General features: G+C 39.0%; 1 protein-coding gene across 1 annotated transcript; it reads right to left on the reverse strand.

The window, feature by feature from the left end:
- Positions 1–3,928: 3,928 nt before the first annotated feature.
- On the reverse strand, positions 3,929–12,172 carry FERD3L (Fer3 like bHLH transcription factor). The gene has a single exon (XM_054687412.2). The coding sequence runs from the start codon at positions 10,154–10,156 to the stop codon at positions 9,656–9,658; it is 501 nt and encodes a 166-aa protein (XP_054543387.1). The 5' UTR covers positions 10,157–12,172; the 3' UTR covers positions 3,929–9,655.
- Between the last annotated feature and the right edge of the window lie 306 nt (positions 12,173–12,478).

Below are 12,478 nucleotides of genomic sequence, written 5' to 3' on the forward strand. Positions count from 1 at the left end.
TGTTGCTCTTTTTAGTTTAAAATAACTTTTTTATTTTTCTGATTACAAAAGGATGGCCTGATTACAAACCAGGAAAATACAGACAAGCACAAAAAATGATAAGTCCCCCTCTAGCATATATAAAATGAACATGTATATTTATAGATATAAAAATATGCACATACACAGATATACATGTTCTCATATGAAGCAGAAATAAAATTATGCCTTACACACTGCTTTATAAAATACTTTTTTCTGATCAATTTTTGGAATTATCTTTCTGCACTACAAACTTTTTTGATAACTCATCCTTTTAATGGATGGAACAATTTTAATTAAGGACTTACTTTTTTAGACATCTAGGCTATTTTCCATATTTTGATATTACAAACAACACTGAGGTGCATATTTTGTAGTGCCATCTTTGTGCATGGTCTTGATTATTTCCTTAGGCTAAATTCCTGCAAGTGAAATTTTTGTAGGCAAGTTGTAAGAATACACAAAAGGTCATAATGTTATATATATGACTTAGATCTTCCCAATCAGAGCCAAGGTTCAGAGAGCATTCTTGAATCCTTTCTAACTCCTTTCTTGATATGGTAAATTATTTGAACTTCAGATACTCTTGAATCTCCCCAAGAAGAAACAGTCTTACTCCCAAGGAAAATTCTGTTTTTCTCATTGAGTCAATGACCCTCATCTAATCAATGAGTGTTCTGTAGGTTTTCCGAATAGCAATTCCAGACACCTTCTTTTCTACCATTGTCTGGCTGTTGGTCTTAGTAGTTATATTTAGACCTGATATACATATGTGGGGCCAATGTTTGGTGAAGAACTAGCAAAATTCCTGGGCTTGTTTTCAATGCATAGAATAATACTGGTGCTCACTTAAATACCTGTTTTGGTTACAATAGATAGAAATATTCAATAATCCTTATTATTAAGACATAAATTATTCAAGAAAGAGACATCTATTATGAAAAAAGAGTAAAACTGCCTACCAAATCATGGAGGAAAAGGAAGAAAAGTCAATCCTTTTTAAGGTTTGAGCTAGGAATAAAAACAATTTACAGGCCAGGTGCAGTGGCTCACGCTTGTAATCCCAGCACTTTGGGAGGCCGAGGTGAGTGGATCACTTGAGGTTAGGAGTTCGAGAACAGCCTGGCCAACATGGTGAAACTTCCTCTCTACTAAAAATACAAAATTAGCTTGGCATAGTGACAGGTGCCTGTAATCCAAGCTACTTGGGAGGCTGAGGTGGGAGAATCGCTTGAACCCGGGAGGCAGAGGTAGCAGTGAGCTGAGATCTTGCCACTGCACTCCAGCCTGGGCAACAGAGTGAGACTCTGTCTCAAAAACAAAACAAAACAAAACAAAACAAAAAGCCAAAAACAAACAAACAAAAAAGACTTTACATATGCAGAATTCATTCTGAAATACACGCGAAGGCACTCTGATTGAAATACTTTGGTTTTGCATGTAGGTATGTTTCCATGTGTGTGAATCATACAATCAGCAGGGAGCAGGGGAATTGTGGAATTGAGAAGCAGAAGTTCTGAGGGTGTTCAGTGTAAGGACCCTGAGGTTTGGATTGAAGTATGATGCATATATTCATGTGCATGTAATTTGGGAAGAACTTGTTGTGTTTTGTTACGTAATGCTTTGAGTTTGGGCCTTTTTCAGCCTGTTTTATGTTAACTTTAGAAGCAGTTGAATGAATTTGATAAAATGTAGTATACTAATAAAGCATATGAAGTTTACTTTGTGGTTCTGTCATCTGAAACAAAATGGCATCCAATATATGTTTTTTAACTGAACTCATATGCTTTAATTTTAATGGGCTTTGGCGAGATTAGGCAAATAAATAGTGATGAAAGAAATGGCCTGGCTTGTTCAATAAGATCTACAATTAACAAAACCACTACTTGTCAAATGCTTGTTAACTATACTCACCACATTTTTTGGCCAAAAATATGAACCGATGGTCAGAATATTTGAAATTGGGTATGTTTCCCAAATTGGAAACATTTTAGTACATTTCAGAAAGCTCTTTACCATCAACCCTCAAATGAGCCACTTGAAGTTAAATCAAAGCTTTTAAAAGAAATGGGATATTTAATAATTCTCCTTTTAACTTTCTAGGCAAGGAGGAAAATTTATTATATAACATGCTACATATGTAAAAAGAGCTATGCATTTTTAAATGTTGAGAGATTATGTACAAGTGAAGGCCAATTTTATCTTTGCAAAAACTGTTACTTAGATTGCAGGTAAACCTAGGCCAAAGAATACAAAGCTTTTGCCATGATATTGTATAAAGCCACTAATGTTAAAGTGCAAAAAACAAAAAATCTGTTTGTATAAAGAGGATAGGTTAGGTGTCAAATTTTTAAAGATTGTGTAAATGGCACATACAACAGAGGATGTCCAAAGACCACTTCAAGACTCACATTGCCTCTCTGATGCACCAAGAAGAGGCCCTTTCTTTTTTCCTCTCTGATTCCTTTCTATGGGAGGCAGGGAGAAGCCTCTTAACTTTTTTGGGTAGACAGAGGCATATGTCTCAGGGAACCTACAAAAAAGCATGGCACACCACCTCATTTCCAGTTGAACAGGCTGAGTGGGTTCTATGTTTTCAGATTTCATATCAGCCTAGATCAGGTAGTTAATTTACTCGAAAGTAAATTCCCAGAGGATTTGCCAAACCTGTGGTAACTTTTTCATATAAAAAGCTTTATATGCAAATTTAAGAGTTTTTTGTTGTTGTTGTTGTTGTTCTTGATGGAGTCTTGTTCTGTTGCCCAGGTTGCAGTGGAATGGCGCCATCTTGGCTCACTGCAACCTCTGCCTCACCGGTTCAAGTGATTCTCCTGCCTCAGCCTCCCGAGTATTTGGGACTATAGGCTTACTTACTCCACTGGGCCTGGCTAATGTTTGTATTTTTAGTAGAGATGGTGTTTCACCATGTTGGCCAGGATGGTCTTGAACCCCAGACGTCAGGTGATTTACCTGCCTCTGCCTCCCAAAGTGCTGGGATTACAGGCCTGAGCCACCATGCTCGGCCGATATTTCAGGAGTGTAGAGTTTACAGTGACCTTCCTGGCAGACCGAAGATTGTGATTACATATGCCATGGACCGGAAGCCTTACCTTTAAATTTATATGTTTAAAAACATAAAAGAGTTCAAGGCAGCAACTTAGATTGGGCACAAAATATCTTACTACTTAAAAAACTTTGATTATACTTAGGAGAAACAGGACAGGTATTTCATATTCCTATTCTATGTGTTATCAGGAGCCTTTCTAAAAGGCTGAATTATAATTTTGTCCTACACACACATTCAACATTGAAATAACGTAAACAACAATAGCGGCATTGGCTAAATTTTTATATTGTGTGAGGCACTGTATTTATATGGTCTCTTCTGAGTCTTATATGAGCACTTATATGATCTCTTCTGAGTCTTTAAATAGTTTTGTGTTTATGATTTCCACTTTACAAATCAGGATGAGTAGGTTTAAGTTAGTAATCTAATTTAGCAAGCAACAGAATTAGGATGTGCAAATACTACAAATCCATATTTAGAATGTAGCTGACCAAGAATATCAGCACAGACCAAGAAATCCAGAGTCAAGCACTCAGTGCTCGTCTATATTCTTTTGGGTCAGAGTGAAAAAACAAGTCTCGATTTCTCTTCCAGAAACCACATAATGCCAGGCACAAAATGTTGGTTTCACTTTCATGAAACATGTGAAGAAAAATTACAGTAGAACAAGACATAAGTTAAGTATCTGTGAATGGCTCATTAAAGCTAATGATAATTTATATTTCTATGGTGTTTTATAGGTTCAAAGGATTGTCATAGTAATTATCTGATTGTTTTAATTTTTAAATTTTATTTTGAAGTATTATAGATTCACAAGACTATGCAAAGATGATGGACAATTTTAATTTTTTACAATATTTCTACTTAAATATAATGATCATATAATCATCACCAATTAATCTTAATCCCTCAGAGTTTGGTCTCTGAAATCCTTGTCTGGGTGTAAATCTTAGCTTCAGTATTTGTTAGCTGATTGAGCTTGGAAAAATTATTTAACTTCCATATTCTTTAGTGTCCTCATCACTATGGAAATAACAATAGTGTGTATATCCTAAAATTTTTATGAGAACTTTACAAGTTTAACACAGTGTTTAATACATATAAAGAACTCAACACAGTGTTTAGAACATATGCTGTCATAAGCTTTCAATACAGTTGTTATATTATTACAGATATTACTACTCCTTATTATGGATAATATTACTTCATTCAGATCCAATAATCCAATTATTTTGTTGTTCTCTTTGAGACCCTCTCTGGTTTCTCCAATATTTCACTGAACTCTGGTATTCAATATAGCCAATGAGTTCAAGATCTAGCCAGTACCAAATACAGATTTGTATTACTATCTTTTGAAGAAGTTACAAAATTATCTGCAGTAAAGTAATAGTGCTATCATTCATTCGTTCACTCATTCAAACACGTTTAGATGATGTTTTTTCTTCTATTGTTCACCAACTGTTTGATCTATTTCCAAATTCTCATAGACATTTTTCTTCTCTTTTGAAGACTGGAAATCATAAAAAAACTGTCCATAACAGCTGCTTTGAGGTCATCTACATTTGTTGGCTGCAGGTGGAAATCTCCTTCACACAGCCTGAAATAGAAGGTTATAAAATTTGGCCTTTGAGGGAGCCAGACCAAACCAGCCTTTTGTATAATTTATCATCCACAGAACATGTTAAGGTGCTTTTGATCTTTGAAGGCAATATCTTTCAAAGTGCTGTGGTGCTTATGTGTGACCATTGGTCCTTTTTGGGAGTCCCAATATCTTGCTGATTTCAATAGTGAGTGAAGGAATTTTTAAGATGCTACACTGATGACTCAGTTTAATAGAGAGACCCTAGAACTTGCTGAAATCCAATTGTGAAGATCAAGTGAGATAAAGTATGTGAATGGTGCCTTGAAACCAATAAAGCACTAAGTAAACCTAAAGCAGTTTATTGTAATCATTTCCATCATGTCGTATTTGTCAAATTCTTGATTTCACAGCATATCGAATGTTCCATGCCTTCTGCCAGATTAAGGGTGGGATTCTACCACATATTTGCCATGAAGAGTGTTTGAAAATACATTCATATTTTTCTTTGCATTTCCTCATACTCCTTTAAGAAATGTGGTATAGACACAGAACTGACAATCTGGTGTCACAGAAAATGTTGTGAAAATTTATAGGCTTTGGTTTATAGAGACTTGAGGAAGTTTTTCCACCTTTCTGGTATTTTATTCCTGTCAGTTTGCATTGCCTCTTTTCTTTCCTTCTCCTCCTCCGCCAGGTTTGGTTTTAAGCTTTGGATTCAAAGAAACCCCAAAGTCAAAACAAAATGGTCAGAACTGCTGACTCTTGTTTTGTGATCTTTTTTTAGTCCAGTATTCACAGGAAGAGAGGGTGCTGACCAGAAATTGGGCCTAACTTCACCCAAAATGTTGGCAAAGTTCAGGAACCTTTGAGTGAACTTGTGCCAAGTTAATGATATATAGCAAACTTCACCAGTTTTCCAAAAACATTTAAAATATAATTTCATGAAATAATATCATCCTATAAAAAGTCAAGTTCATACTTAACATTCAATACTAATCTGCTAGCTCTTTTTGATAAAAATAAAATAATAGTCTAATTTGTATTTTGTATTAAATAGATTCTCTTGTTTTTTTAAAGTATCAGGTATATTTTGGAAATGCACACGTAAAATGTACTTGTGGCTTCGTTACTTTAGAAGTTTCCTTTGAAGATCTGTAATTAAGAAAAAAATGTATCCTAAAATCATGCTTATCAAGTTTCGTCTCAGGATTTTTACAGCTATGTTATCAACCTCCCAAAAGATTATTTTATAATGGAAATGCTGACAAATGTGATAATAAACACTAATCCAAGGGTCTTAATTGTATCATATGTCTGCATGTAGGAATTATGCATACTAGCAGAATATTTGGTTCAGTTTCCAGCACTTAATTTTGCCAAAATCTGCTTTAACATTGGGCAACTAACTGTAAAAAATGATCAGCCTAAATGACTCCCTGTTGATGGTAAGGGCTTCTCATTATTTTTAGATTCCTCAGAAAGCCTAATTATGTCTTTCAAATATGATTTCATTTAGATCTTTTTATGGCTTAGATGTCTGAATACTAATAGTAATCTGATAGCTATGGGGAACTTAGTTTGAGACCAAAAGGCAGTGTTCCATCAGTAGAGAGTATATAAATAAATCACCTCCAAGCAACATCTCAGATGGTATTTAGATTCTAAATGTTCAAATGACTTTAAGGTTTCAAAAACAAATTATTTTAATTTTCCAGAAGTAACTGACACCATTAGGTCTTAAAAAAAACCTGGTTGAAGTTACTGAAAAGGCAATATCTACTCATATTTCTATCAATATTAGTTTAGGAGATAATAAACAGTAAAACTATTTTAATGTAGTGGGTGTTACATTCAAAAACCCTTGTATTAAAAATTAGCTGGGCGTGGTGGCGCGTGCCTGTAATCCCAGCTACTTGGGAGTCTGAGGCAGGAGAATCGCTTGAACCAAGGAGTTGGAGGTTGCAGTGAGCTGAGATCGCACCACTGCACTCCAGCCTGGCGACAGAGCGAGACTCCATCTCAAACAAACAAACAAACAAAAAACTTGTGTTAAAGGTGCACTGATTTTATGCATCTGACATGAGGAAAACTAAAATTAAAATAGTGCTTAGAAAAGTTGAGGGTCAAAATATGGAGGTATACTCGATTTAAGTTCAGGACGTGGATCATTTTGTCTTACCTCTATTGGTATTTGATGAAAGGAATGTCAATCCCTTTCTATGTGACTCTGATCCTTACCTGGGTTCAAATTACTCTGAGTAAAATTATTATGAAAATATCTTAAAAGGCTACATTTGAGGCAGTTCCTAAACATGTAAACTTACAAATAGCAAAGCATTTATAAACGATTAAAGTTTTTTTTAAGAAGGGTGGATAATTCCTCTATTGATAATAAGAAAATAACTTTTAATTTAGAAGTTTTTTAGGTATCATTTACTATGATGAAGAGGTATTCACTGGAGGAATATTATTTGCTTTCTAGGAACAAAATGTATTAGAATATGATGGAGAAGACTAAGGAAAATGGGTGGCTGTGTTGACTCCTCACGACTTAGGAATGTTGATGGTCCCTGGTCTACACAATTTTGCTTTATTTCTGGTTTTCAAAACCGGTTCTTTCAACAAAATATTAAGAATTCCTAGATTGGAATTACTTTTTTTTCTTTTTATTTATTCAACACTTTCAGATGATTTTTTAAAAAAGAATGACATTTAATTTCCAGGAGAAATTGAATTGGTGGAAGAATAAGAAAAAACAACACTCTATGGGGCTTTGTTGTTGTTTGGTGTTAGCTGTTTATGTATTTTTTTTTGTTTACCTGTTTATCCTGATGTTCTTATGGCGCAGTTGAAAAAATTCTTGGTGGAAAGACACAGTAAAAGTAAAAAAACATCTTGGGAGTGGGGACTCGTTTCAGAACTAATCCAGGTCCTATGAAAAGGAAAACTAAGAAAAGTTTTAAATATTCGAAGTACTAATGAAGGGGCTGGGAAACAGGCAAATCCCTGCAATGCTAGAGGGTGGGAGAGTGAACGGGCAGAACCCACCAAGAAGGGAATCTGGCCATTTATATCCACAAACTTGAATCCAGAAATTTCACTTCTAGGTATCAAATGTTAGGAAATAATAATAGACAGAGAAGGCATTTACAAGAATGCTCTTAGCAGCATCATTTATTTTTTAAAAAGGAAATAGCTATCTATCTGTAAAGGGCTGGTGGTGTGATACATGGATATGACAATAAGATATGGTAATCAAAATCACATTTGAATAATTTTTAAAGTTAAGGGAAAACATTGCACCTTCTATAATGCCAAGTGGAAAAATATCAGTATCCCAAAGTATCTCGAATTAGTTAAATATATTGAATTTATAACTGCACAGGGAAAAAAAAGACTGGAAAGAAATAGATGAAAATGCTAACAGTATGGTAACGTGGAGTGATTCGAATTTTCTCTTTTTTGAAATTTTGTTTTCCAAAATTTCTAGGATGAGTATATGTTACTTATTAATTAAATGAATTCTATTTCCGAAAGCATGATTAAGAGAATTGTGTGTTCGCACAGGCTCCCGCCTATTCCTGTGTGCAATGAGGGGCGAAATAAAGTGTTGGAATAATCACTGGGGATTATCCTTTAGGATTACTGAATTTATGTTTAGGTGGGCATTATTCAATCGGGTTCCTCTCCTCAGTTACCCACTCCTTTCTGAAAGACCCCAGTTCTGGTATTAGCACGTCACCTAGAAGGAAGAATCCTGGAATGGCACGGGTCCAAACTAGAGGCGGCCTCTCAGCATGGACCCGCTTCAACCTCATCTGCATGGCAGGCGTTTTGCAAGGCGTCAGAAGGCATCTCCTCTTTGGACTTTTCGTCTCCCCTGGTAGTCTCTAGAAGCCATTAGAGTGAAAGCTATCTTTCCTACCTACCGCTAAAAATGTAAAAGTGAGCGCGCTCAGGCGGCCCTGCTCCTAGAAAGATCCAGGCCCCTTCATACCCCAACCCCTGGCCGGGGGACAGTTGGTAGCGGTGGCTGGTGGCGAAGCTGCAGGGCGCCCAAGGCCCCCTGCGGCCCAGGAGTGACCCGAGTGCACTCGCCCCTTACTCTGGCCTGGGGCCTGAAGGCACTGGAACACGGAAGCTGATGCTGCACTTTAGATGCAAAGCGTAGATTTGCACTCTAGCTAAGGCACTGAATGAACACCACTGTGGCCCTGGGACAAGGAGCTATGGTCCGTCTGGGATCAACTAGGTGGCGAAGGGGAGGGAGAAAGGAAGAGAGAGGGCTTGCGCGCGGGAGAGAGGAAGGGACGGGAGGGAGAGGGAATGGAAGACAGGAAGGGTGTCCCTTCTCAGAGGTCGCACTTTGTCAGCAGTTCCTCTCGACTGCTCTGCCTTCCATTTTTCCTTTCCTCAGTTCCTGGACAAGCCTCGGAGGACCAGGCAGAACCCTCTGGCTATCAGAAAAGCTCGCACCCCCGCACCCTTGCGGCGTCTGCTTCAGACCCTCCACGCAGGCGCCCGCTGGAGCGCCTGCTGGGGATGGCGTACCACCGACCCTTGAGGCTTTTTAAAAAGTAAGAATTTCTACTTTATTATCTCTATGAAAAAAAATGTGAAGAGGAGAGGTTAGATTTTATAGAAGCTCCAAAGTCTGCCATTTGCGAGGAGGGTTCACTTCCCACCCACCCAGCCCTCGGAAGCTCTTAGGAGCAGCCTGAACGGCCCCGACTCAGCCTCACGCTCTCTGACTTCCCCGCTCGCCCCTGACCCCGACTTCACTTAGGGCGGTCGCGTAGATAGGAACTCTACAGCAGCCACTCTGCTCAGCGGATGTGGGGATCTTACAATCTCGACCCCGACCTCCAGAAGACCAGACGTTCCGTCTTGGGGCCTCCCTCCCGGCCCTTTAGCCTCACCCAGTGCCCGGTCCTGACACACCCCAGCACTACCAGACGAGGAAGGGCAGACTCTCCACACCAGGCTCAGCCGCTTTCCTTCTTCTCACAGCTCTCCAAGAGCTCGGTCATGAAGGAGATGTAGACGATGGCCAGGCGGAGGGTCTCGATCCGGGACAGCCTTTTCTCGTAAGCAAACGTGGGCACCTTCCTCCGCAGCTGGTCAAAGGCCTCGTTGAGGTTGAACATCCTCTTCCTTTCGCGGATGTTGGCGGCCTGGCGCTGGGCGTAGGTGATCACCCTTTTCCTCTTGGGGCGGCCTAATAGGGAGACACCTCTTCCGCGCTCCTCTTCCTCCTCCTCTTCTCCGTCCCCCTGGTCCACTTCGCACTCCTCTTCTTCTGGGTCCCCCTCTTCAAACCGCGCCATCCTCCTGGGTCTTCCCTCTCGGAGCGCAAGGGCTGGGTCCCCCAAGGAGACCCCGGGTGCGAAGTCGCAGAGGAGAGGGCGTCTCGGGGAGGCCAGGGACAGGTCTGCGACGAAGTCCAGCACCGTCGTGTCCACGCAGCTCTCCGGATAGGCCGCCATCGCTTCGGCTTGGCCCTGCCTCTCATCGGTTTTCCGCAGGGAGGGGCGAGGCTGCTGGTGGGGATTCTTAACAGCCTTGAATCTGATGGGGCACCATCACCGAAAGGCCAGGGAACATTAAATATTTATAACCAAGCTGATAACAGGATTAGTCGCACCGATAAGGAATGCTCTGACAACGTCCCTTCTCTCGAAGCTTATGGAAGATGACAAGCTTGAGCACGCATGGAAGACTCAAAGGGACAGGCCTCCAGTTCTGAGATCCTTTTCTCTGCGCCACCCGGGACAGTTCCTTGTTGGCAACAACCCCCAGCTCTTACCTGCTGTGCTTTTTGTGTCTGTCTTCACCCCTGCAGCCAACTAATGTTCTCCAGGCTCCTTATCTCGTGTAGTTCTTTAATTTCGTGTTGGATTTTCAAAGCGAGGATGTTTTCCACCGCGATGGCTTCTCCTTGACTTCAGGGTAGGAGTCTTGAATCTTGCCACCATCTGCCAATGGATGTGGAGCAAGTGCATGTGCTTTTAATGATGTCCTGAAGAGGGGCCCTGCCTGCCTGGCATCGAGGGGAGCTGTTTGTCTGGTATCCCAGTGCAGCGGCTGCTGAAAGGCAAGACCTTCAATTAGCTTAAGTAAGCATGGCAGGGGGACCGAGAGTGCATTCCCCAGAGTCGCTGTTGGAACCGGCTTTCTTTTCTTTCCAGGGCATCGCAAACAGCTCTCCTGCCACGTTACAAACCCTGACTTCTAAAGTCTGTTTGGATGCAATCAGCCTAACAATTGAGATACTTGACTTTCCTTTCCCTACCTTTATCTCCTACTCATATAAAATAGAGGATTTTATTCCAAGAGGAAAAGTTATGATGGCAATAAAATGAGAAATTTAAGCTCAGGATATTTTCTATGCTCGGGCTTTGCTGTATACTTTTCAGTGTGGGGGACAAAGCAAACTCTCCTCACAAACAAAACCACTTCAAGCTCTTTTCAGAAATGCGATTTGCCCTTGATAAGCCAAAGAGTCAATCAGCTCACCCTCTGCTGAGGAGTCTTCGGACTTTTAAATTGCGGATCGAGTATTTGTTCCTGAACAAAGAAAAAAACCTAACACTTCCATCTGGCGTATTTTCCTCATTGATTTGTATTGTCCTACAGTAAGATTTAAGTGCAGAAACAATGATTTATTGAAGTATATTTAAGGGAGCTTTTTGGCTATCGTTAGATCGTTATTTTTGAGATAAGAAAGAGATTTTAAATTTGGCATAAGAAAAATAAGAGTTTACTCATTTTATATTATCTCGAGTATCCCAAATATTTTAACAAAAGGGTTCTTTTTCTTTGTTTGCCAATAACTATATTTACTTAATTATTCAGTACTGTGCAAAGATTTATTTCAAAGACCCATTGTGTCAAAGTGACAGATTAGAAGATAATTTTAAAGGTAGATTAGAAGAAATAGCCTAAAAAGATGAATGTAGAAACATCCCGGTTCAAAAGAGAACTGCCCAAGACATCAGTCCCTATTAAGGGGGTAAGTTGTGGTTATGATGGTTCACTCAGTACATTGGACAGCTCCCAGAAACCAGAAACCGCCTATTTCTAACAGGTAATCTCAATTCATTTTCTTCTTCCTAGCCTCTATCTGTGTAATCAAAACAGTATAACCTTTAATTCTTCTTCTTCTTTTAACCCATTTGTGTCTGGTGTCTCTCGATCTTTTAATAGATTTTATCTTCTTTTGCTTGTGTTTACTCTTCATTCTCCAGTTTGAATTGTGATAACTCAGGCAGAGAATAATTGAAATTTGTGATCCTGGAAGATGTTAAAGAGAATGAGATCTTTGGTTATTACTTAGTTGATTTTTGCTAAGCTTCTTTCAAAGGGAAGGCTGAAAAATAAATAATAGGATTGTCAACAGTGGCTATGAAGCTAGTAAATGGGAGAACTGATTTTTGTTTCAAAAAAGTAGTAACATGCTTTCTAACCCTTGTTTAAATTAATATGTTATTAAATATTTGGACAAATTTATTGTTGATTTTTAAATTATGTTAAATGCTTCTCAGTGACTTATTTTTTATTCATTTACAACCTATTTGCAAGTGGATTAAACACCTCAGTCAATTGAGAATCTGGTTTCGCAATATAATACACTGGAAAACAATGAAGGAAAATATGGTTGATATTTAAATTTAAAATTTCATAAAATGGGGGTCAGAAGTCTTCATGAGACTAAAGAGATAGTTTCATTGGACTGAACTCCTTTATGATTTTAGCCAAGGGAATGAATCTTTCTTGCTTGCCTGCCTGCCTTCCTTCCTTCCTTCCTT

Source organism: Pan troglodytes, chromosome 6, assembly GCF_028858775.2.
Source record: "Pan troglodytes isolate AG18354 chromosome 6, NHGRI_mPanTro3-v2.0_pri, whole genome shotgun sequence".
NCBI lineage: Eukaryota > Metazoa > Chordata > Mammalia > Primates > Hominidae > Pan > Pan troglodytes.